Source organism: Anabrus simplex, chromosome 1 (genome assembly GCF_040414725.1).
Source record: "Anabrus simplex isolate iqAnaSimp1 chromosome 1, ASM4041472v1, whole genome shotgun sequence".
In the NCBI taxonomy this organism is placed as follows: Eukaryota; Metazoa; Arthropoda; class Insecta; order Orthoptera; family Tettigoniidae; genus Anabrus; species Anabrus simplex.
The window spans coordinates 365,742,105-365,769,957 of NC_090265.1; the positions used below are offsets into that span (position 1 = coordinate 365,742,105).

General features: G+C 42.2%; 1 protein-coding gene across 1 annotated transcript in view; it reads right to left on the reverse strand.

Moving 5' to 3' along the window:
• Positions 1-27,853, reverse strand: part of LOC137498914 (gustatory receptor for sugar taste 64f-like) — a 90,093-nt gene that overhangs the window by 37,005 nt on the left and 25,235 nt on the right. The window contains exons 3-4 of the mRNA XM_068226730.1: positions 21,085-21,350; positions 9,153-9,307 (exon numbers count right to left, since the gene is read on the reverse strand). Of these exons, the coding sequence (XP_068082831.1) occupies positions 9,153-9,307; positions 21,085-21,350 (421 nt within the window). The remainder of the gene's footprint in view (positions 1-9,152; positions 9,308-21,084; positions 21,351-27,853) is intronic.

Sequence of the window (27,853 nt, forward strand, 5' to 3'; positions counted from 1 at the left end):
GATCAACTTCATTATCTCTTTCTCATCACCAAATGGGAGAACGTCCACTGCAGCCTTCAGAAGTCTCAACAAAGCCTACAAGATCGTTAACTTCCATGCACCTACCAATGATACTAATAACAGTGATATTGACAGTGTTTAATACGTTTGGGAAGAACTGGAAGAGACAATCGATAAGATTCCCGAACATCACGTGATCATCTTGATGGAGAACTTCAACGCCCAGATTGGTAAAGAGCGCCGGTTCAAGGACATAGTCGGAAAATAACCGGCCCCAAAAGAACTAATTGTAATGGTGAGATGCTGATCAATCTGTGTAAGAATCACAACCTTGTTCTTAAATATAGAGCATTCAGACACCTCCTCCTGTCTCAATACCTTGCTAGGAGAGTACCAGCTAGATCCTGTTGCCATCAGTAGAAGGAATAGCAAGTAAATAATGAACGTCGAGGTACTGAGAGGTGCCAATATCGATTCAGAGCACTACCTATCTTTGGTCAAAGCAAATTTTATTCCACTCACGAAGTGCAGAGGTAACAACTACACCAGGTCTAGAATCCAAAAATTTAATCCAGCCCAGTTGAAAGACAACAAAAACTTTACTAAGTTCCTAAGCAATAATCAGAATAAAAAGGATTGGCCTAATCTACCAAAGGCACTGATAGATGCAGCAACAGAAACCATTCTTGCAACCAGAAGGAGTAAGCACCCATGGTGGACGCTAACATGTGATAAGATAATGAAACAGAGGAGAGAAGACAGGCATGGCAGAAACGGAATTGCACCAAATGCATGGGAAATCATACAGCCTTCCTAAAGATCAGAAATAACACGGCCAAAGCCATCAGAAATGCTGAGGCGATTTAACAACGATATAATAGATCAGGCGGAGAAAGACTTTCAAAGGAACAACACCAATAACTTATACACAACTCTAAAATCTCAGACAAACGCTTACTCAGCCCCAACACTTCACCTTCGAGGACCAGACGGAGAACTGAAAATGAACAATGCAGACTGTACTACAACCGTTGCAAAATACTTTCATGATCTTCTCAGTACAGAAGAACCCGAGGAAAAACTACAATTTCAACCCAAGAATGTTATTAACCCTGACTCCCTTCATCCTACCAAAGAAGAAATCTAACAGAGCAGCAGGCGAAGACGGCATCATTGCAGAATTATGGAAACATGCAGATGAAGAGTCAATTTATGGTATACACAGGATCATAACTGACATCTGGACGACGGAAACACTACCAAGGGATTGGATTTCAGCTATCACCCACCTGCTGCACAAGAAAGGAGACAAGTTAGACCCTACAACTATAGAGGGATCTCCCTCCTATCAGTGACTTACAAAATCTTCTCCAAAGCATTGTTTAAAAAGTGGAGGCACAATTAGACTCGTGCATAGGAAAGTACCAAGCTGGATTTAGGAAGTCAAGGCCATGCATAGAGCAGATTCTGAACCTCAAAACTATCTTTACTTACATAAACCTCAGAGCTTCATTCTATGTAGCAATTTCCGTTGACTTCCAGAAGGCCTACGAATCGGTAGACAGACAGTCTCTCTTTGAGACGTTAATTGAAATGGGACTCGATAAGAAGAATTTGAATCTTGTGAAGGCTACTCTAATGAACACCATGTCCAAAGTCAAATTCAGAGGGGTATCATCAAAAAGCTTCGAGATCGAAACAGGTGTTAGACAAAGAGATGGTTTGTACCCCATCCTATTTAACACTATTCTGCAGAAGGTCATTCGGGAATGGACGAATACACTAGCTGACAACTCTGAATTAAAAATCGGCTACAAAAAAATTCATGTCAACAGTCACTTGCTTAGCCTTCGCAGATGACCTCACACTCTTAGCTTCAAGTATGGAAGAAGCTGATGTAACTGTTCATGACATCGTCATATGTACATAGAGACATCCTGCATAGAGAATCTGCCGTTTTCTGCGCAGTTCCACGTTAAATAGCCGCCAAACGAGGATATTCTTGACGGTTCCGGGACTCGAGCCGCCCGCCGTAGGGTCGCGCGCCTCTCCTCTCGTCGCGCGCAATTGAGAAAAAGAGGGAGTACAAGCGCTTGTAAGTGGAGTTCGCTCTTTCTCTGATCGAGAGAGTTGGAACTAGAAAAATGTCACATGACTGAGAAGTGAGGTCACGAAACAACTTGAAAGAAGTCGTCTCAACATATGAGACGATATCACCCCATATATTACCCCATATATATATTTTCAACTGTTTCGATGATATTAACATTAATAACTCGGAAATACTTGATGGATAATTTCGAGTTACGACTTCGATGAATGAGGAGATTCTATGCGGATTTATCATGCCGAGAACCATCCTACATAATAAGAATAATAGGAAGTACGCAGATAGTTGATGGCATGAAGAGAGTGAAACCAGATGCCCGAATCTGACAGGACCAGGAAAGCTTAAAAATCCCCGAAGTCAGGCTCCACCTACTGAGAATTGATACTGACGCTTTGATGATTGCAGACGATCCCGTGAAGGACTCGAAACGAAAATTGATCAGTGGAAAGAAGGATGTATAGGCTTTAATTTGATATCAAATTCAACGTTTAAATGTACCTTCCAAGGGACCGTTGTTTGACAAGGGGGGCGTGGACTGACTCCCCCTCCAAAAATAAGGCTTCTCACTATAAAGGCGAGTGGCAAGAAGGCAGTATACACAGTATATCCAGTGCATAAGGTCTAATCAGCAGACCCATTCTTTAGTGAACAGTTAGTTTCAATATTTAGTGTTTCACATTGTGAAGATTCTTATTGAACAGTATTATGTAGTGGTAAATGACAACACATAGTGAGTGACAGTGCGCTGAGTACCAAATATTCGTAACGTCTTTAATTCAGTTCGCTATGACCGTATGTGATAAAAAAAATTTACTTCGATTATATGTCAGAGCGGCACGTGGTTGTAAAAAAAGGAGGTGGTCGATTGAAGTGAATTATTACGTATGCAGTTACGGAATTGATCTGAGTGAATGTGGTGGATTATGCCAAATTATATGAAGTATATAAATGATTTTAAATGAAGGAAGTAATTAAATACAAAGATAGTTCAGTAGCAGTGTTACAATACGGCTTGAATCTACAAAGACTGTGAGCAGCTTATTAGCTATCATTTTAGTAAATCGGGCGGCATCCTCCGTATTCTCTCAAACGCAGTGAGTTGTATATCGTATCAATGATTAGTGAAACGGAGTGGGTCGACTCATGACCAGTAAAAAAAATTTTGATACCTAACATTCATATCCTGTGATGGTGACCGGCTAGTGTGTGATGCTCCGAGATTAAATTACTTGTGGAGAACTGGAGTGCTAGCGTACTTGAGTTTATAAGCATCCTTAGTCATAACAGAGTTATAATGCATGACACAATTAGTGCATTTATGACAAATTAGTTCTTCCTCATTTGCATATTCGACCTCCGAGAGCTTCGGGTTTGAAGAGGGCTTGTGAGCAGTCCACTGTACAGTCACTCCAACGCTGCAGAGATATCCTGGAGCTTCCGACGCCAGACGAGGATTCAGCCAACATGCAGGTGAACCGACATAGGACGACTCTGGGGGCCATCGCAAGTGAAGACGTCCTGATGGCAGCTTAAATTCCTGGCTGTACTCCCTGAGGGAAGCTGATTGCAGATATCTGAGCGCTAAGTACACTTTTTGAACTTATTTGCATGACAGTTAGGTCACATTCCCATAAATAATTATTTTTCCGAAAATATAGAAGTTAAAATTATATTCTTTGCAGTTTATTAACATTAGCTTTTGTCCACGACTCCACTAGCATGAATATAAGAGGGGAATTCCTCAAGGCAGTATTATTGGAACTTTTGCTTCTCTGATATATATATACATAAATTATACACTGACTGACAGAGCAAATGCAACACCAAGAAGGAGTGGTCAGAACTTTATGCCAATTGCAGGGTAGACTGACGTCACTGAGGTATGCTCATGATGTGAAATGCGCCGCTGTGCTGCGCACGTAGCGAACGATAAATGGGACACGGCGGTGGCGAATGGCCCACTTCGTACCGTGATTTCTCAGCCGACAGTCATTGTAGAACGTGTTGTCGTGTGCCACAGGACACGTGTATAGCTAAGAATGCCAGGCCGCCGTCAACGGAGGCATTTCCAGCAGACAGACGACTTTACGAGGGGTATGGTGATCGGGCTGAGAAGGGCAGGTTGGTCGCTTCGTCAAATCGCAGCCGATACCCATAGGGATGTGTCCACGGTGCAGCGCCTGTGGCGAAGATGGTTGGCGCAGGGACATGTGGCACGTGCGAGGGGTCCAGGCGCAGCCCGAGTGACGTCAGCACGCGAGGATCGGCGCATCCGCCGCCAAGCGGTGGCAGCCCCGCACGCCACGTCAACCGCCATTCTTCAGCATGTGCAAGACACCCTGGCTGTTCCAATATCGACCAGAACAATTTCCCGTCGATTGGTTGAAGGAGGCCTGCACTCCCGGCGATCGCTCAGAAGACTACCATTGACTCCACAGCATAGACGTGCACGCCTGGCATGGTGCCGGGCTAGAGCGACTTGGATGAGGGAATGGCGGAACGTCGTGTTCTCCGATGAGTCACGCTTCTGTTCTGTAAGTGATAGTCACCGCAGACGAGTGTGGCGTCGGCGTGGAGAAAGGTCAAATCCGGCAGTAACTGTGGAGCGCCCTACCGCTATACAACGCGGCATCATGGTTTGGGGCGCTATTGCATATGATTCCACGTCACCTCTAGTGCGTATTCAAGGCACGTTAAATGCCCACCGCTACGTGCAGCATGTGCTGCGGCCGGTGGCACTTCCGTACCTTCAGGGGCTGCCCAATGCTCTGTTTCAGCAGGATAATGCCCGCCCATACACTGCTCGCATCTCCCAACAGGCTCTACGAGGTGTACAGATGCTTCCGTGGCTAGCGTACTCTCCGGATCTCTCACCAATCGAACACGTGTGGGATCTCATTGGACGCCGTTTGCAAACTCTGCCCTAGCCTCGTACGGACGACCAACTGTGGCAAATGGTTGACAGAGAATGGAGAACCATCCCTCAGGACACCATCCGCACTCTTATTGACCCTGTACCTCGACGTGTTTCTGCGTGCATCGCCGCTCGCGGTGGTCCTTCATCCTACTGAGTCGATGCCGTGCGCATTGTGTAACCTGCATATCGGTTTGAAATAAACATCAATTATTCATCCGTGCCGTCTCTGTTTTTTCCCCAACTTTCATCCCTTTCGAACCACTCCTCCTTGGTGTTGCATTGTCACTGTCAGTCAGTGTATTACTGTAGTAAAGAACCGGAATTAGAAATAAAGCTTTTTGTGGATGATATTGCACTGTACAGAGTAATTGATAAGTTACAAGGTTGTGAGTTTGTGAGTGACTGCAAAAAACTTCGATAATGTGAGATGGACAGCAAACAATGGTATGATGATAAACGGGGTTAAAAATCAGGTTGTCTCATAATAGGAAAAGTTCCTTCAGTGTAAATTACTGCCCTGATGAGGTGAAAGTTGCTTGTGGGGACCACTGTAAGTACCTAGGTGTTAATATAAGGATACATCTTCAGTGGTGTAATCACGTAACGGGATGGTAAATACAGGGTACAGGTCTCTGCACAGGGTCATGAGGGTATTTAGGGGTTTTAGTAAGAGTGTAAAGGAGAGTGCATATAAGTCTCTGGTAAACCTCCATCTAGAGTACGGTTTCGGCTGTGATAGTACATATATCACACCCTCGCATTGTATTCACAAATAAGAGATATTATTGACATTATTATTATTGTTATTATTATAATTTCCTTTGTATGTTTATTATTAATATGTTAAACTGGAAGGTCTCCATATGTGATATGAGTAATTTGTTTTGTACAAGTGGATAGAAAAACAGTGCTATTTAAACCTCGGAAAGTTTCCGTGAGTCATGCGGACAGCTCAGAATCCGAAGACGTGGTCTTGTTATTTTCTTGGGACCAGGAAGAGATTCGGGGTGTGGTCTTGGAATGGCAAGAGGATCTTCCACTCGTGATTGGATGACAATCAAGACCAATGTAGACGTACCGTGAGAGAGGAGCGGGGAAGCGTAGGTCTGTATAGTTATGTGAGAAAACAGAGAAACGTTGGACTTGAAACTTTTGTGAAACGTGCTTGCCTTAAAACGTTTGTGGAACGAAGTTGATTTGAAATTTTATGTAATTTGAAGTGTGGTACTGACCTACAATCTGTGGAGTGCTTAGGCACTTCGTATTATATCAGCGAACACAGAATTAAAAATGTACAGTATCAAGGCGATATAACAAGTACAGATAGTGAGAATCTGCAAGTTGTGTTGATACACAGAGACAGTGAAGTGTATTTATCCATATGTATTGAAAATTAGTGCTCATCGGGCTAATCAAAAATGGTAGCTTGGTCCTCGCTTTTGTTTTCCCACTGTTTTTGTTGTTGTTGGATAATTGTGTAAATGTGGAGTCTTACAGCAATATTTTGTGAGTGTATTGTATGTATAGTTTAGTGTGTTGATGAGGTGCTCATGCACGGGTATTATTCAGAATGTAGTTAATTATTTCAGAATCAGTGGAGTTATTGATAAACATAGGTGCAGTTCCTACCTATTGAGTCGTTTCTAGAATGTTTGGTAAGGCCTGAAGCAGATGTACCAGTACGCAGCTTTATGCACACGCCCTGAGAGAGAGTATTATTTATCATACTCTATTAAAATTTGAGGGATCCATTTAGGTGAACTCTGGAGCCCATATTACGGACATTTCTATTAATAATTTTATTAAGTTATTTAAGTTGTTTTATATATATATATACAACACATGACGCTCAAGCGTGGGGCGATTGAGTATTTTATTTTATCAATATTTCATTTTATTTTAATACTATTTCATATGACACCCCACAGTGGGGCAATAGTTATTAATTGTTACTTGGACATATTCGAGAACTGGAAAAACCAAAGAAAAACAGCTCAATTTGTTCTGGATGATTTCCTACAAAATAATAACTTTACGAAAATCTTGCGAAGTTTGGGCTGAGAAGAGTTGGGAGAAAGGAGACGACCTGCTCGAGTAAGTGGTATGTCCCGAGCTGTCAGTGGAAAGATGGCGTGGAATGACATTAGTTGACGAGTATGTTCGCGTGATGTTTTTAAAAGTAGGAAAGATCGCAATATGAAGATAAAGTTGGAATTCAAGAGGACAAATTATAGCAAATATTTGTTCATAGGAAGGGGAGTTAGCTATTGGAATATTTTACCGAGGAATATGTTCAATAAATTTCCAAATTCTTTGCAATTATTTTAGAAAAGTCTTGTTAAACAACAGATAGCGAATCTGTCACCTGGGCGACTGCCCTAAATGCAGATTAGTGGTTGATAGTGATTCTGTGCCCATTATTATTTTGAAACAGAGATTCACCAACTAATACAAGTTAGTACAAATGGGTGAAAATGTGTAAAAAGGCAGCTGTTTATTCTGGGGAAATCATGAGAATTCTCAGTATTATGACCTTTTCTCCAGGGCCACACCCACTCATTATGGTTGAGAGAGAGTTATACATCTTAACAACTCGCAGACTGATCTCTCTGCATAGTTCTGGGCGATTTGCTGCTTTTAACACAATCATTTCGCTAAACCAAGAATGTGGCCTATTTAGTAGAGAATTCATGCCAGGAAAATTGCTGAGATCAGTTCTTGAATATCCCAATTTTTCGCAGAAAATAATTATACTCGATAATTCTTACATACATAGTTTGAGGATATCGTTAACGTTTTAGGCAGCGTTAAGCCCATCCTCAGGAATGCCCTTCCCGTACCTAGCGCAGGGTTTCTACTGTTAACAGCAAGGCTATTATTGTGGGCGACCTTTTAAAGAATGGTAAATGGTCCCGTTGACGTTACTTGCAGAACATTTTATTCTCTACAATTGTTGCATATATAGTTGAATCTTTAACAGTTTAGGCAGCTGAGATGTACAATGTTAAGTCAAGAAGGTATTCGAGTAGCGTCATTTACTTCGAGTTGTTTGGCAGAAACTTTTCATGACTGCTTGGCTTCTTTTCATCACTATTCAATGTCCGACTCGTTGGCTGAATGGTCAGCTTACTGGCCTTCGGTTCAGAGGGTCCCGGGTTCGATTCCCGGCCGGATCGGGGATTTTAACCTTCATTGGTTAATTCCAATGGCCGGGGGCTGGGTGTTTGTGCTGTCCCCAACATCCCTACAACTCACACACAACACATAACACTATCCGCCACCACAATAACACGCAGTTACCTACACATGGCCGATGCCGCCCACCCTCATCGGAGGGTCTGCCTTACAAGGGCTGCACTCGGCTAGAAATAGCCACTCGAAATAATTAATAATCACTATTCAATATCTAATGCTCGCATACCGTCGTCGGTAGGTCCTCTATGCAACAGCGAATACCACACAAAAATTTGTCCAGTACTTCTTGAGTTATAACCAAACACGCAATAAGACAGACAGACAGACAGACAGACAGACAGACAGACAGACAGACAGACAGACAGACAGACAGACAGACAGACAGACAGACAGACAGACAGACAGACAGACAGACAGACAGACAGACAGACAGACAGACAGACGTTGAGTTACGTATTACTTAATCCTTCTATTCACTCCATGACCTTTACTAGAAATACTCTGAAATGTTAATGGGAAAATGAGAAAAATGTATCTCATTTAGCAGTTCTACATCAACAGGATTGAAACCTCTGCGCCCCAGAACTATCGTGCAGTACCCAATAACGCATGCTATGAAAGTAACTACATATAATATAATTTCGTGTGACAATTTCAGACCCTCCGAAGAAGCTGGACGTCGTCTTCGGAGTCTAGAAAACTACGTGCTTGTGTGATGGAGGATAGTATTATGTGTGCAATACGAGTTGCAGAAGTGTTGGAAATAGTAAAAAGACGCAGTTCCCGAAGCAAGTGAATTAACCACCAGACACGGACGGGAATCGAACCCGGAGCCATCTGAACTAAAGGCCACTACGCTGACCAATCAGCCAAGCAGCCGAACGTTAAAATAAGTAAGTAGGTAAGTAAGTATATAATTATAGAAATCACCTGACGCTGTTGTAAAGCTGACAGCAAATAAAATACAAGTTGTTACCAAACGACAGCAGCACCAACTTCGACACATTCGAGTTCACAGTCTTCGTAAGTTGAGACAGGTTGTTGTAGTCAGTTCTGTATTGTCTCCATTCCTCTCGGGACAGTACCTGAGAACAAAACAATTATTATTATTATTATTATTATTATTATTATTATTATTATTATTATTATTATTATTATTATTATTGTACCGGGAGGTACACCCCAAAGCCACGCATTTAAATCTTGCGCCTAAAAGAACTCCTCTACTGAAGAAACCGTGAACTTGAAACTAGACCTACTTAAAACCTTACTCACAAGATGTCACCACTAAAATCTGACATAATTTTGTTATTGTGAAGTTTCCTGTACTGTGTGAATTTCTACTTGTATTGTTAACCATTCATCAAGAAGTTTGGACATTCTTCCATAGATGTCACTGCTAAAAATATTATGATCGTGCACCCTGGTGCGAAGTGAAAGAACTTTTGATTTAAATAAGTTTGGTATTCATAAGATTTTTTTACTAATTGATGTTCATTTATTTTTTGTTGGCAATATTGATCTTTCCTTTCCGCCAGTTTTGAATCCAACCAATCAAGAATTTCTGTAATTAATTTCCTACCAATCACAGTCTTCTTCTTCTTTTTAGATTTTGTGTGTAACTTTTAAATCACCCAATAAAAACGAGAGGGTGTGGCTAGTTTAATCTGGAATGGTCTCGAATTTTCCCCCGAGGGTTTATAAACTGCAGATTTTTTCGTCTCTTGGCCAATTGATCGTCAGCTTACTAAGTGTGTGTGTGTGTGTCAAAGCAGGAGGCGGGCGGCGCCTCTTTCATCAGGCAGCAGTACACCGACAAGGTAATGGCCACATAACCTTTATTTGTTGCTAGCTCCGCAGTTTAACCTGAGGGAAAGGTCCGAACCATTAACTATGTAACCTAGTTTTCCTAAAAATGTAACTTCTGCCGGCTTATGTAAAACTTCACAAAATCCTTAACTGTAAATCGGGGACAGGGAGTGATGTACCTTCTCGAGCTCCCCTTCATATTGGACTGAGGTGACTACGTTTTGTAACTGGTTTTCTTCCTTTCCGTAATGTTCTAATTTATTCTTATACGAGTAACCTCCATAGTTTGGGAATAGCTCCTGTTTTATCGGCCTAGTGCCCCTTAGGTTTTAAGTGTTCGTATCTAGGAGTGCAAGCTTTCGCCTCCTTTCATTTTGTGTTCGGAGCATTTATTTAACTGTTATTTCTTTTTACACAAAGGCCCTATAGTTTGGGTACGAGACACCACTGTTTCAATTAGTAAGTTGGACCATGGAAGGCCAAAAGATATTTTTGGTGTTGCCTTGAGTAGGCTTGTGAACTGAGAGCCCGTTAGCTCTTTTTCATGTGTTGTAAAAGTGCCTCTGGGAGGCTTAATATTGCAATTTTGGGAGCAAGTACTCCACGAATTTAAAGGATTTCTGCCCTTTGAACAAATTTGTGCTCGTCTGTAAAACTCGAGCTGGGAGCTCAAAAATTGTAAACTAGGGGCTTGTAGCCCAAGAGTGTTAAAGTTCTGAAATCTTGGATTTTTCCAAGTCTTGTTTTTCAATTGCTATTTTGTACATGAAATGTCATTGTTATCTCACTAAGTGAAAAGTTGTTAAGTTTGTTGTTTAAAAAAAAATACAACCTTCAGTTTACGTTTTAAATTCAATTCTTGATATTGTAGTTGGACCCATTCACCCCGGCACCTTCTTTCACCTCTGTTGGTCCACAAATACCCCGGAACAATTATTATTATTATTATTATTATTATTATTATTATTATTATTATTTATTATTATTATTATTATTATTATTATTATTATTATTATTATTATTATTATTATTATTATTTACAATCTGCTTTATGTCGTCTCGACACATATAGGTCTTACGCTGACGATGGGATACGAAAGGGTTAGGAGTGAGAAGGAAGCAGCCGTAGTCTTAATCAAGGTACAGCCCCAGCATTTTCCTAGTGTGAAAATGGAAAACCATGGAAGAAACCATCTTCAGGGCTTTCGACGGTGAGGTTCGAACCCACCATTTCCCGAATGCTAGCTGAGCATTCTAGTGTTTGGACAAGTGACAGTAGTGTTTATATATCCATTAAGGGGGCTGCCTAACAGAGCTGATTTACTGGTAAGAAGTAGGTTGTTTCCCTGTCACGAAGTTATCAAATAAAAAAGGGGCTCACTAACTTCAGAAACGGCCGTAGCCGTGTTAAATCACCGGATCCCGTGAGATCTCCGAAGTTAGGCAACATTGGGCGTGGTCAAGATTTGGATGGGTTGCCACGCGCTGTTGGTGGGGGGTAAGGGAATGGAGGAGCGGAAAGGAACTGGCCACCCTACCGTACGTAAACTCCGGCTCAGGCACACCTCTGCGGACGTTCGGACCTGCCTTCGGGCAGAATAACCCTTACCTTACGTACTCAATTTAGACAAGAAATTACGTTTTCTCTTCCTGAGGATAACAGTGACAGAGCATAGAGCTGACCGGCTTATCTTATTTACTGGTGAAGTAACAGATAGTGAAACTTAAGATGTACCCATTATTCTTCACGGTAGTGTTAGTTTAGTGTAAGTGTCGAAAGATTAACATCAGGTAGATCATTACACGTATTCACTTATCAATATTAAAAATAGCAGTGAAATGCAATCCATCAGCGAACATTACAGCCTGTATTAAGGAATAGTATCCCTGGAGGCTACAACGTGGATTTCTAAATTCGGTGGTGCTTATTAACTTCTGGAGGACACCTGGTTACTGGAATAACGGGAAACATTTCCAAAAGCTTAGAAAACCCACAGAGAATACATTTTTTCGTCTCTTTCGTTAAACCAGTTCAGCCAGGTCCAAAGAGTGTTCGCCGAACTTCCTCTTTGTGTAAAATTTTCACAGGTGAGCAGTACGATTTCCGCTTCCAAGATGTCTTGAGGAACCTGAAAAGCCTTGAACAACGTTTGAATACCAGATTTATTTGCCTGCATATTTAAGAATGTGCTTGTGATAGCTCTTTTCCGCACGGTTCCTTGCTAAAGTCTACTGTCAGTCGCTGAGGTGAGACAGTCGAGAAAAGGATAAAAAATCGTGACTCATTTCTTCCTCTTTGTCTCTAGAAAATGTTTAGAATCTGCGAATTCATTTACACAACAAGAAATTCTCCTTTTTTCACCGAGGGAATGGCCAAATAATTAGCATCACAAAAGGAATGTACTTGGCAAAATGAAGAGTGTCTGCCATATTCATTGCAGTAGTTGAGTGCTATTGAATGCCTTGAGCAATCCAGACCAAAAAGGTGTATTTCTGTCTTTCTTCTTTCTCAATCTGTTTACCCTCCAGGGTTGGTTTTCCCTCGGATTCAGCGAGGGATCCCACCTCTACCGCCTCAAAGGCAGTGTTCTGGAGCGTGAGACTTTGGGTCAGGGGATACAACTGGGAAGGACGACCGGTACTACACCCAGGCAGCCTCACCTGTTATGCTGAACAGGGGCCTTGTGGGGGGATGGGAAGATCGGAGGAGATAGACAAGGAAGAGGAAAGGAAGCGGCCGTGGCCTTAAGTTAGGTACAATCCCGGTATTTGCCTTGAGGAGAAGTGGGAAACCACGGAAAACCACTTCGAGGATGGCTGAGGTGGGAATCGAACGCCCCTCTACTCAGTTGACCTCCGGAGGCTGAGTAGAGCCCGTTTCAGCCCTCGTCCCACTTTTCAAATTTCGTGGCAGAGCCGGGAATCGAACCATGGCCTCCAGGGGTGGCAGCTAATCACACTTACCACTACACCACAGTGGCGGATACCAAAAAAATATTTCCTTAAATTTTTTACTATGCCCGATCATGGGTACGTTACATGTGCCTTTTATTATACATAGTACGTTTATTGAGTCTTCCCGATAAGTTTCGTATGATGAAAATATTGCATTTTGAATAGACACTTGTCAAATGTCCTTAAAGTATCATTCCTTTTGCTTGAAAAGACATTGCGGGGTGGCTGTACCGTACTCAAAGCTGATGTCAAATTTATCTCAAGACCCTGAGGAAATTTGCTCATTTTGAGAATCATTTACAGCATAGGGTGCATCACTTCTAGGGACAAGGCGAATTAAAAAGTCTTCAGCTGATACAAAAGGCCACGACCATTTGCTCTGGCTTCAGCATTATTGACCGTGTCTACCATCTCTTGAAGCGCCAGCAAAATTGTACAGAATTATTCAACAACATCGTGTCGCGTATGCAACTGCCGTCTATAAAAGTGTAGAACTCTGAACAACTCCGCAGACTTCGAAAAGTAGAGAATTTCCTATTCTGGAAGAACATGCATTTACTAGAACGAGATTCAAATAGTAAGCATAACAATGAATATATTTTATGCTACTAATTTTTTGTTTGCATTTCATCTGCACTCCACCTACTGACTTTTACATCGTAGGTGCTCCATCAAATAACAATGTGACAACATAGAAGCAATCAAAATAAATATTTTGAAGACATTTGTCTAGCTGTTCAAAGACCGATTGAAGATTGAGGGTCAATTTTTTTAAGCTTTGTAAGACTTTCTTCTGGTATAGGCTAGAGCAATTTTGTTACTTTCATAGATCTGTCTCTGTCTTATTCTTGGCTTTGACAATATGAAAGTGACTGAGGTATGAGCGATGCTAGTAATGCCAATCCTTATGCAGCCAGTCCCTGCTATGAATGGTGTGAAAATGTTGCTCATAGGGTCAGTTGGTGCATGCATTTCAGTGGGTTTGGCAGACTGATATGTAATAGCAACTCTGGCTCGGTGAGGAAAGCAACGGGAAACTACCTCACTCCTCATTTCCCTAGTACGCCTCTTCAGTGATGCCTAGGCCATCTATGACAGCTAGTGCTAGTATAGGCTTGTATGTTCCATTTCGAATCCGTTCTTTCCGTTCCAGTCTATTCACTGGAATTCAATTGAGTGGATCGTCACAAGAATGAACTTTACAGAGGTCGTACAGAGCAGTCACTGATTCCACTTCAATTAGTCACTCGATTCATTTCGTCATCCTCACTTATTTTCTCGACTTCACAAGAAGTTGAACCGGATATATTATTTTCATTTACATTAGTCTGAATATGGTCTGTCGCGGGAGTGGAAGAATCGTCATGTGATGTTCCAGCATAGCTGCTAGAAGGAAGTATGTCCTCGGTAATGTTTGAACTGATTAATTTTTGTAAAATGCGTACTTCTATTTCCACATCCGCTCAGTCTTTTGTACAGCAGTCTCTGCTCCGTATGCTTACCAACAACTAAGCATTCATCGACTTACGAAATAAATAAATAAATAAATAAATAAATAAATAAATAAATAAATAAATAAATAAATAAATAAATAAATAAATAAATAAATAAATAAATAAATAAATAAATAAATAAATAAATAAATAAATAAATAAACATAGGTATATTATTTAAAATATTGTCATAATAAATATGCGCAACAACGTAACATCTCCACTTATCACATGTTTACTAAACTTAAATTGGAAATGATGGAATTCTATCTTCACACCAAGAATGCACCACCATCAAGTCTGTGTTCAAAATATCAAACTTCCTTTCCAATTTTTGCACTTCCGGATTTTATATTTAGCTACAATAAAAATATAATTGAAATAACGATAACTATTTGAAATTAAAGTACTGATTATAAAAAACTGAAAGGCAAATAACTTAAAAGTTCTCCAGTCTGTCAAATACACAGGTTAAATATAAATATTACAGTATGACATACATCTAAAAAGACACAATATTAAACAAGGAATATAAATACACACTCCTTTCATCTGTTTTTCTCTTCCCGCTCTTTCTCTCTTTTTAATTTGCTTTACCCAGCACTGATACAGATAGATCTTATGGTAACGACGGGATAGGAACAGGTTTTCAACTTGGAAAATACGTTCTATCTCTTGATTAGAAAATAGGGACCCTGTCCATTTTCAAACCTACAAGCAGCTGATATTTCAAATTAACTGCTTCCAAAAGGATTAAGCTATACTAACAAAATAACAAGGGGGCAACTCAGTCTTAGTTCCAGTAAAAATGACTATACGTTGACTCAAAATAGGGTTTTAGTAAGAACGTAAAAAAAAAAAAATAAGTCATGATGATGAATCCAGCAAAACTGTAAGCATTCTGAAACTAAAAGATGTCGAACCGCTTCTAATTAAGCATTTTGGACCTTATTAGCGAAACGTGGATATACCTCATCGTTGTGTGTGATAATTTCTTATTTCCTTTCTTTGTTGTTGGCCTGGAATTCGTAATAGTTGTATATTGTTGTACTGTATTCGGGACTGTATTTCTGCAGAGGAAAAGACAGCCTAATAACTCAAACTTACACTTCGAATTTACGAAGTACGTAAATGGAAGGTTTGTCGGGGTTTATCCGACTGATTTTAAAAGTGTTTTTACCTGATCAAATATCATGCCTCTACCACCGATTTTGTTCTATTGAACTACCAGCATTGTGGACTATCGCCCTACGTCATAGCTTTTATTGCAATAATCTGCACTGGAGAACGGGATTGAGAATTTTATCTCATTACTCACAACAGGTTTCCAATAGAACAATAAGGTTTTGTCTGTGGCTATGTTTCAGATGTCGTTTCAAGAGTCCAAAAGGATTTCAATCAATCAATCAATCAATCAATCAATCAATCAATCAATCAATCAATCAATCAATCAATCAAGCAATCAATCAATCAATCAATCAATCAATCAATCATGATCTGCATTTAGGGCATTCGCCCAGGTGGCAGATTCCCTATCTGTTGTTTCCCTAGTCTTTTCTTGAAAGATTGCAAAGAAATTAGAAATTTATTGAACATCTCCCTTGGTAAGTTATTCCAGTCTCTAACTCCGTTTCCTATAAACCAGGGCCTCTCAAACGCCCAAAATCTCACGCGTGCAAATTGCGGCGCAGAGTTCCTGTGCACAGTGCATCGGTCTCACTCGGCTCGGCTCGGACCAACGCTTCGTCTCTGGGCTACTCGGTTAAGTTCGGCTCAACTCGGCTCAACTCGGTTCGGATTTGGAGCGCTAGGGAGCAAGTGAGGAAGACGGAGACAGGTGGAGCGAGCGAGACAGGCGTGGGGAAAGAGAGAGACAGCGCTATTGCTCCAAATCGCTTGCTTGCTTGTTGTTTTAAGGGGCCTAACAGTTCCAAATCGAGGAGTGGGGATCTGCACTCTGGTCAACCAAGCGAAGTCGTCTTTTGCACCGTGCACAGGTGCATGCACCACCCTGAGAGACCCTGCTATAAACGAATATTTGCCCCAAATTGTCCTCTTGAATTCCAACTTTATCTTCATATTGTGATATTTCCTACTTTTAAAGAGACCACTCAAACATATTTGTCTACTAATGACATTCCACGCCATCTCTCCATTGACAGCTCGGAACATACCAAGAGTCCAAACGAACAGATATCCGTAGAACTCGCATCGGGGCTTTCCAGCGGAACGTCCTGAAATGAGTTATAACGGATCCCTGTTTCCTACTCCAGGAGGGATGTTCTGGTGGTCAGGTTTGATCCCTGATCTATGTGAATTCACGCCTGCAGAGTGCATTCTCTGTACATCCAAAGGATGTCTTTATGCCAAATGCGGGGCGTAAGTAGGAAGGTAGGTAGTATTCATCTTCATATTATTTTAACCTCATGTATTGGCAACTTATCCACATAACCGTATCCGATGACAGCCATTAAGCCTCTTGGAAAAGTGCCCTGGTAATGGTGAAAAATATTACTACGCCTTTTGGCATCAGTGTTAAGACACGTAATAGATCCAAATGTGACCCATATCATTCAGGGAAGTGTAGCCTAAATTTCACCCATTGTGACCAAATTGTGACTTTCATAAAGTATCCTGCAATAATACAGGGTGAACAAAAAATGCCGCACTTGGAGGTCGGCATGCGATTTCACATCCCATTGCAAGACAGAAGTTTCTATAGCCAAATCGGATTTGATGCTGTTGGAAAACAAGTCGAAAACGAGAAGCTGGCAACACTGTCACATCGTGCAGCGCATCGGAATGTAATAGAGAACCGTGCATCATTCCGCTCTACCGTACCCGCCGTCGCAGCTCACTGTGTAGACGGCTGGGTTATCAAACCCACATGCACCATGGAGCTACAGCTAGAAACTACGTCAGGTTTTTTCTTTTGTGTGTGTGACGTCAGGTCCCTAGTTCCCGTCATGTAACTGCGTTTGTAAGCATGACATCCGGTTGTCACATGACAATAGTCGAGCTCATGACAGTGTGGTCCATTCAACTGAATGCATGAGTCGACTGACCACGCAGTGTACAACCATAACTAGTCCTGTCAAGTGCAGGTAGGACGGCTTCCTGATGGAGTACACAAACGGCGAACACGTCGATATACTTTAAGTGTTGGGTGCATCCGATAACCAAGCTTCTGCTGCTGCTCATGAGTAAGCAGCACGGTACCCTCAAAGGCGCCATCTCGATAAGAATGTTTTCCGTCGCCTTGAGCAATGCCTGCGGGAAACTGATAATCTTCGTCCACAAGTAGTGGACAGAGGTCGTCCAAGGACTAGACGTACTCCACAAACAGAGGACGATATTCTTGAAGCCGTTCACCAATCACCTCGGCGAAGTACGCGTGATATTGCAAGGCAATCCCAGGCATCTCAAACACTGGTTGTTGACGTGTTCCATGACGAAAAACTGCATCCATATCATTACACGTTAACTCAACACCAGCGGCTAGAAGACCGCATTCAACAAGGACAGTTCTGTGAATGGCTTTTGCAACAAGTTGAAGATAACGAACATTTGATAAAGAATGTGATATGGAGTGACGAATGTAGCTTCACTCGGGAAGGTATTTTCAACCATCACAACAACCATTATTGGTCTAACCACAACCCACATGTAACCCGTGAACGTGGCTTTCAAGCACGCTTTGGGATAAACCTGTGGACTGGAATCGTGGGAGGAGTGCTTTCAGGCCTTTACCTATTGCCGGACAAGTTGAATGCGCCCCGCTGTCGTACGTTTCTGGGCAATACTTTGCCTGACGCTTTAGAAAACATTCCACTTGGTGTTCGGCGACAGCTATGGTTTCAGCATGATTGTGCACCACCACACTTTGGAATGACTGTGCGTAACTGGTTAAATGAAGCGTTTCCAGGGAAATGGATTGTTCGTGGAAGTCCAATGTTCTGGCCTCCACGTTCCCTGGACTTTAATCCACTAGATTTTTATTTGTAGGGACACTTAAAAGAACTTGTTTATAGTACTTCACCCATGGATGCACAAGACCTAATAGATCGCGTGCTTGCTGCATCGGCAATTGTGGATGCAGGTGTGTTGCGTAGGGTCCGGCAAAGTATGCTCCAGCGAGTGGCGAAGTGTTTGCAAATGCAAGGTGGTCACTTTGAACATCTGCTGTGAAGTGAACGTTGCTCGTAAGTGTACGTACCGGCTCTGTGAAGATAAGACTGGACGTCAATACACTATGGAATTATTGTGCGTAGCATAATAGGCAATCCAGTGTAGCCTACCTACTGTACTGTATTGTGTTTCATTGTACCGCATTGGATAGAGACGATGTTACTGTATCCACTATTATGTTCTACGTATTGGCTTTATTTGTACCATGGACGAAACAAAGTGGGCGTTTACGTCTGTAAGAAGGACAAGCTTAAATGTAACTGTAGGACAGAACATGGTGTATTGCATAGTGGAGGTGTACATTGGATACAATTTAATACACCGGGCGAGTTGGCCGTGCGCGTAGAGGCGCACGGCTGTGAGCTTGCATCCGGGAGATAGTAGGTTCGAATCCCACTATCGGCAGCCCTGAAGATGGTTTTCCGTGGTTTCCCATTTTCACACCAGGCAAATGCTGGGGCTGTACCTTAACTAAGGCCACGGCCGCTTCCTTCCAACTCCTAGGCCTTTCCCATCCCATCGTCGCCATAAGACCTATCTGTGTCGGTGCGACGTAAAGCCCATAGCAAAAAAAAAAAAAAATTAATACATTAACTGAAAAAAAAAGGCCCGAACGCGACTCGAACATTGGCGCGTCCGCACAACCAGCATTTATGGCAATAGCTCGTTTCACTGAGCTAATGTGACAGCTCCGGCTCAGCGCCGAGTTCATGCGACCTGTGCTTGGCCACGCTGCACGCCATTACAGTGTTGCCACAGCCTCGTTTCTTAACTCGAATTTCTATTAAACCTTTTGGTGGGATTAGGTTTCGCAAGATAAACTTTTGTCGTGAATTTCGACGAGGAACCGCATACCGACCTCCACGTGCGGCATTTTTTGTTCACTCTGTATAATTGGTCTTGCGTTCGGCAATGTGACGCGGGTGGAAGTGATGTACGTGCGCCTTGCAAACACTTGCCATCCGGAGACGGTTATGAATGGTCGTGCTCACTGCGGAAGGAGATATATTTACACCCTGGATTTCAGTTAAGGTTAGTGGGTTTTACTGGCATCCCTTTCTCCGAAAGTTTTGAAACACAGCAGGCAACGATTTCTCCTCTGCGCACTTACGAGAGCCTTTTGTGGGCGAGTATTTACTAACGGTCCCCTGTTGTGTGGTAGCGTGCCTGCCTCTTACCCGGAGGCCCCGGGTTCGATTTCCGGCCAGGCCAGCGATTTTTACCTGGATCTAGGGCTGGTTCGAGGTCCACACTCAGCCTGCGTGATTACAATTGAGGAGCTATTTGATGGTGAGATAGCGTCCCCGGTCTCGAGAGCCAAGATTAACGGCCGAGAGGATTCGTTGTGCTGAACACACGTCGCCTCGTAATCTGTAGGCCTTTTGGCTGTGCAGCAGTCGCTTGGTAGCCAAGGCCCTTCAAGGGCTGTTGCGCCATGGGGTTTGGTTTAGTTTGGGTCTCCTGTTGTATGCATCGGGATACTGTATCATTAGAAGTGACGCTCAACCCATTTTCCCCGCTGTTTGGTCATACGAGAAACGGTAAAGGAAAAGGTCCACAATGTAATTTACCCTTCTCAATAACACCATTTCACCGCCACTGTAGTTCAATCTCACAGATAGCAGTTGTGTCGCAAAAGCATCCGAATATGTCCCGAACAACCTTATATATTCATGAGGTAATCAGCGGTTTGTTGGTGCTGCCACTGCACATATGTCACAGCTGTCGGTAGAGCGGCGTAGCCAACATTACAAGAAATTGCCATGTGAGCTATTATAGTGGTCTTGCTTTAATTCCTGTACCTGGCAGTCAATCAGCCTGCAGTAATCAAGACGGTGTACAGTCCGCCACTGTGGTGTAGTGGTTAGTGTGATTAGCTGCCACCCCCGGAGGCTCGGGTTCGATTCCCGGCTCTGCCACGAAATTTGAAAAGTGGTACGAGGGCTGGAACCGGATCCACTCAGCCTCGGGAGGTCAACTGAGTAGAGGAGGGTTCGATTCCCACCTCAGCCATCCTGGAAGTGGTTTACCGTGGTTTTCCACTTCTCCTCCAGGCAAATGCCGGGATGGTACTTAATTTAAGACACGGCCGCTTCCTTCCCTCTTCCTTGTCTATCCCTTCCAATCTTCCCATCCCCCCGTAAGCCCCTGTTCGGCATAGCAGGTAAGGCGCCTGGGCGAGGTACTGGTCATCCTACCCAGTTGTATCCTCCGACCCAGAGTCTGAATCTCCAGGACACTGCCCTTGAGGCGGTAGAAGTGGGATCCCTCGCTGAGTCCGAGGAAAAAAACCGACCCTGGAGGGTAAACAGGATAATAAGAAGAAGACGGTGTACAACTTAACTATATTTCCCAAACTTACATGCTAGTATACATTATTATCTGAACTTCACGATGTTCACATACTCGACGCTTACCTCTGGTCGGTCCTCTGTCAGTCTGTAGTTCAACTGGCGGAACCGTGAAGAGATGGCCAGGCTGACGAGCATGATGAACAGGTCCACGTAGCTCCACGAGAAGGTGGCAACAAGGTTGTAGAATGCCAACAGCGGCACCCAGAGTGCGTTGTACTCAATCACTTCGAACATGCCGTAGTTCTGTAGAGCGAAGAGAGCCATCCAGTTTTGAGGGCACGCTTGTCGAAGAGTATACATTTTTTCAACGTTTGCCAGCAGATGTTCAACTGGGAAGAGGAAAATCACTTTTAAGAATAAAGTTTATCGAAAGTGTCTTAGTTTCAATGCAGGTCGTATCTGCATAATATTTTGATTTCTACATAGTTAGGCAACCGAACTTTTTCCCAAAAGCGCAATTTAAATTGGAAATAAGCGATTCTATTGTAAGCAATAATATAAAATGAAAATAATCATATGGCCTCAGTTACCGTATTGTAGACCTTCTTGAAGAGGTGTCATCTAAGTGGCCTGCCTACCATTTTAGACATTTGAATTGTTCTGCTATCTACCAACAAAAATAAAATTCTACTGGACGAATACTGCGGTTAAGGCAATTTCATTTTTTCGGGTGATAATGAGTGCTTCATCTGAAATCTTCAGCATGCCAACAACTATGACATGGAGTGCCAATATTTAGACCGCCCTTCAAAAATTGATTACCTCAGCCAGGATCGAATCCGCCCACTTGGGATCATGAGTTGGACAATCTACCTCTGACCCACAGGCACTGCTTTAGCAAATAGGAAATTCACGTTAAATTTCACATACTAAATGATTTGCAGCGGTACTATCATGTTAAGGTTAGTCATTACCAATAGTCAAGGAATATTAAAAAAAACATACATTTGTTTATCAGACAGTTTACATGATACACGTACCTCTGCATGGTTTTTCCTGGTTGCATTAGAATTTATTCCCGATTTTTAAGGAATCTCACCTCCATATATACAGGGTGTACCCGTAATGATGTTATAAACTTTGAGGGATGATGGAGGGCGACAAATGGATGAATTTGAGATGAGGAAGCGTAGTCCGGAAACGTTCGAGTCAGAAGTTATTACTAATTCAACTTTATTTAACGTCGCTGTTCAAACAACACCGGGAATATTCGAAAGGGTACGACAGAACTTTGTGCGACGATGCTATGCCTGCATTGACGCATTGGAAGGGGGGGGGGGGGGAGGGTTCAGATAATGTGTTAGTACAGTATTGAGGAAGATTACTTTTATCAAATTCCAAAATCCACGCGTGCGAAGCCGTGGGTAACTGCTAGTCTTAAATAATGCTTTAATAATTGGATGTTTCAATGAAAATAAATATCATAGACGGAAGCCCTATAAAATATAATGATCTTCAACATGTAATTTGAAACCATGTGTTCCCAGTCTTACATTGTATACTGATTTATGAAAACTGTACCGGGAGGTACACCTCAACTCCGCTCATTCAAAAGAAGCGCCAATAAAGAACTTTCTCTATCGAACAAACGTGAAATTGCTACTACATGAAGTTGGGACATTAATCAGAAGATGTCACTACTGTATAATTGAGAAGTTTGTAATTTCTAAGTTTCCTAAACTGATTGGCTTTAACTTGTTTTGTTTCGGTGTACATCAAGAAGTTTGGACATTTCTCCATAGATGTCATGCGCTCTGGTGCAAGGTAAACAAGTTGTTATTGAAATAAATTTTGTGCTTATGAGTTTTCTCAAGTACATTAACTTCATTTATTTTTAATATATATTTCAAAGGTTGCAACACTTCTTTCTCGTTCCGCCAGTTTTCAATCTGGCCAATAAGAATTTTCTTTAATTATTTTTCAGCTTATCGCAGGCTTCTTGTTGGTTTTTTTCGGTACAACTTTTGATTCTGCCAATACAATCGAGAGGGTGTATCCGGATTAGTTCAGAACCCTCTAGAACCGTCCCCTCGTGTATATAAGCTACGGCTTTTCTGGCTACCTTGTCTCTTGATCGCCGTATTTCTGAGTGTGTGTGTGTGTGTGTGTGTGTGTGTGTGTGCTAAGACAGGAGGCGAGGTGCCTCATTCTTCGCCAGACAGACCAGTAGCCAAGGTAATGACCACCAGACTTATTTTTCTCTGGCTACCTCCACAAACTTACACGAGGGCAAGGTCCTAATTTATAACTATGTAACCTGTTTTCTAAAATGTAAATTTCCTTTCGGCTAATGTAAAATTTCATAAAGTCTTTAACTGCAATTCGGGGACAGAGAGTGCGTTACCCTCTCGAGTTCCCCTTCAACTTGATTTGAGGTGACTACGACTTTGTAACTGTAATGCATTAAATTAACTTTCATTCGAGTCACCTCAGTAGTTTGGGATTAACCCCTGTTTCATCGGGCCGAGAGCCCCGTAAGGATTTTATACTTCATTAGCTAGGAGCGCAAGTGTGCACCTCCATTCAGTTTGTGTTCGGGCCTTTAATTTAACCTGTTCCTTTTCCACAAAGGCACAGTAGGTTGGGTAATAGATACCCCTGTTTAAAAGAAATTTAAATTGTAAATTGTGCCTAGAGAGGCCAGAAATCGTGAAGTTTTGTGTAATGTTGCCTTAAGTGGGCTGTTAAAATTTGGTCAATATTGGAGAGCATGTAAGCTCTTTCCTAATTTTACTGTAATATTGAGGAGTGCCTTTGGAAGGCTATACTTGTAATCCTTGGAGCAAAGCGCTCTTAAATTTGGATATTCCTGTCCTTGTCTAAACACTGACATTTTGCAAATTTTGTAAACTGGATATTGTAGCTCAAAACTTGTAAATCTGGGGCTTGAAGTCCAAAATTGTTAAAAATTCCCTATTCTGTGGTTCTCTATTTTTATCCCCAAATTTGTCATTGTTATTTCACTAAGTGAAAGGTTGTGAAGTTTTTTTTTAAAGTTTTAATTCAATTTTGATATCGTAGATAGATCCATTCTACCCAGCACTTTCTTTCACCTCTGCGTTCCACAGATACCCCGGAAGAAAAACAAACGATATTAGTGACTACGGTGGTTATATAACATTCAGGCAGAGATTGGAGAGTCAGGGATCAATTTGGATGCCGTTTAATCCGCAAGGGACTCGAAAACAACGCTTTTACTATTACCTTTCCACTTCAACTTAAATTGTAATAGGCGTACATTTAATTACAATACATTAACAAGGTTTTTATAAGATAGAACTATCTCAACTGACCATAATCTGAAGTTCTGTTATAGGTATAATCTACAGTATAAAGTTCTCTGGTTTACGACAACCTCGTTAGTATCTTTTACTACTTGCGACACGATCTCTATTGGGCTAGATTTCCCCATTAATCAGAAGCATATGATTTCTCTGACGGATAGTCATGCTGTTATATCTTCCCAATGGAAGTTCTCATCTCTGCTCATTCTTTGCTCCCATCACCTTCAAGAAATACTTGAATTAATACCTCCAAGTGCTCAATAAATGCAATTGGTAGCATCTGTACCAATCGTCCCGTGATTTCCAACGTTGTGTTGTCCTTTTCAATGACCACAGTAAAAGTAGGAATACGCTCTTCAGAAAAAAATACTATTCGCTCTCCATTCTGGCCCCTTATTAGCATAACCAGATGAATATCCATACACTTTTCGTCACTAAATGTCAGAACTCAACTGTGGAGGCTCGCACTGTAGTATTGCATGCCTCTTCAAGGATTTTCTTTTACGAGTATTTTCTTCTTGTTATGAAGAATAATATAAAGATTTGCTACCCCGACATTGAAATAATCGTCTCCGAAAATCATAAAGGTAGTTAGTGGGATGTATCAATAAACACTATTATTACACTTACTCTGATATACACTGTGAAGTTTAATAATATTAATCATTGGCTTTGCATTGCTAAAGCAATATTTTAATCCCTGAGGGAATAACATTTCCATTTGTGAATTGTATTCAATTCTTCTTCAGTCCGACTCGTTGGATGAACGGTCAGCGTACTGGCCTTCGGTTCAGAGGGTCCCGAGTTCGATTCCCGGCGGGGTCGGGGATTGTATCCTTAAAATCGGTTAATTCCAATGGCTCGGGGGCTGGGTGTGTGTGGCGTATTCAACAATAGAATTCATCTTAGGTAGGGCCCTCATCTTCACAGACATGCAGGTCGCCTAATAGGCCGTCTACTAGAAAAAGACCTGCACCAGGCCTCTCCGGAGCCCATACGCCATCAATTAATTAATTAATTCTTCTTCATACAGGCCTATATGTTTTTACTTTTCTGGTAAAAGTATAGATACCGTACTGGCTGTTCGAACTACTGTCCTCACCAACTTCACCTCCTGTGGGTGGGGGCGGTAGAATAATACCCACGGTATCCTCTGCCTGACGTAAGAGGAGACTAAAAGCGGGCTCAGGGGCTCTGAACTTTGGAGCTTGTGTTGGCGACCACGGGGCCATCAGCTGAGTCCTGGCATTGCCTCCACTTACTTGTGCCAGGCTCCTCACTTTCATCTATCCTATCCGACCTCCCTTGGCCAACTCTTGTTCTTTTCAGACCCCGACGGTATTATGTGTGGAGGCCTAGGGAGTCTTTCATTTTCATGCCCTTGGTGGCCCTTGTCTTCCTTTGGGCAATACCTTCATTTTTCAAAGTGTCGGACCCCTTCCATTTGTTCTCTCTGATTAGTGTTATATAGAGAATGGTTGCCTGGTTGTACTTCCTCTTAAAACAATAATCACCACCACCACCTTCAACTTCACCAACTTCAGTATTTCCTATTTGCCGGGTTGAGCAGCTCGGACGGCAGAGCGCTGGCCTTCTGAGCGCAACTTGTCAGGTTCGACCCTGGCTCAGTCCGGTGGTAGTTGGAGGAGCTCAAATACGTCAGCCTCGTGTCGGTGGATTTACTGACACGTTAAAGAACTCCTGCGGGAAAAATTTCCGGCACCTCGGTGTCTCCAAAAACCGTACAAAATGTGATAGTGGAACGTAAAATCAATGACATTGGACTATTATTATTACTATCCATTTTTCACGAAACGAATGATGTTCTACAGGGTGAAGCGAAATTCGCGCACTCGGGCGTCGCAGTGTGACTCCTCACATGCCAGCAATAAAAAAAATTCTCTCACAAAGGATTGCCCTGCGAGTATATCCGGCAGAAAAAGAACGTTGAAGAGTGGCAGTCTGGCAACACTGTAACCACATGTACGTTAACTACTTCTGTCAGCACGTATAAGTCGTGCTGTACAGTCGGTGCAGTGGCTAGAGTTTTGGGGTAAGATGCAGAAGGTCGAGGGATCGATCCTGGGTTGAGGCGCTTTTTTTATTTGGTAATTTGCATCGGACATTACATGTTGTAATACAGAAAGATACCGTTTCTTAGGTCACATGTATCTTAAATTAACAAATTTTTTTTAACGATGAACACGTTGTAACGCATCTAGTACATTAAGTGGTGCGATTAAATTCACGCCCACGACGTGGAAAGGGCGTCTTTCAAAGCTGACCAATGAGAAACGAATGTTCGTCCATTTATAGGATCGTAGTATAAGTGCAAATGGTTTCTAGAGGACCCGCTGCAATCGCTGTTGACGATTAAGATGCCAGATACCATACCACCTGGACTACATTTACGAAATAAACATACGCCTCAACCCAGGATCGACCCCTCGACCTCCTGCATGCTAACCCAAAACTCTAGCCACTGCACCAACTGTACTGCACGACTAATATGTGCTGACAGAGGTACTTACCCTTCATGTGGTTACAGTGTTGCCAGATTGCCACTCATCAACGACCTTTTTCTGCCGGATATACTCGCAGGACGAACTTTTGTGAGAGAGATTTTTTTATTGCTGGAATGTGAGGAGCCGCGCTGCGACGCCCTAGTGTGCGAATTTCGCTTCATCCTGTATATAGGCTATTTGTAGTTATTACTCATCTACTGTCGGCCTTCATCAGGTTTCAGCGCTTTCACCGCTCTTATTCGTTCTAGTGATGGATGTTGTAACAGCAGACCAGCACTGTCATTTACCATGGTCGCTTCTTTACGCTGACACTGTCATTTCGACCGGTTAAGATGTCTAATAAAGATACAGCATTTAACATTACCATAATAATATGGTCCAAACCCTTAAAGAATACCACTGCGAGGGATTATTTTTGACCCCTTGTGAGGATTGTCGTTGGAAATCTTTCTCTGAGCCCGAGATTATGGTTTGACATCGGTTGTTCTGCCGCTCTTAGGGATAATGTTATAACTCCCTCGAAACACAATATTTCTCTCTGAAGGATAATGTTTTACCTTGATCCCTTGTTATGTGACAATTATTTACGTTACAAGGGCCGAAAGTAAGATTTTACCTTTGAGTTGAGTTTCGAAATGAATGTGTGAAATAATTTCATCTGTGTGACGTACGATATTTTTTTAAAATGCAAATAATTTTGAGATGAGTGCATTAAGCAAGGTTCATAGAGGGACTCCCATTCAAACATTATTACGCTCAGTCCACGGCCACCATCCATTAAATAATCGGTACCATTCAAGATTATTACGGCCCCCTGGTGACCATGATCGCTAAGGCGTCATGTCTATATGGTATGATATCGTGGTTAGCCGGTTCGAGCCCCTTTGGTCGAAGAAATTCACCATCAGAATGTTGGCCAGCAGGGTAAGAGAGGTGGTGGTATACAATTCCTAATTCCTAGACTGCATGCCAAAAGCCAGGATTCAGTTCAAAACCTCTCCATAGTGTTCATATGGAGCGAGG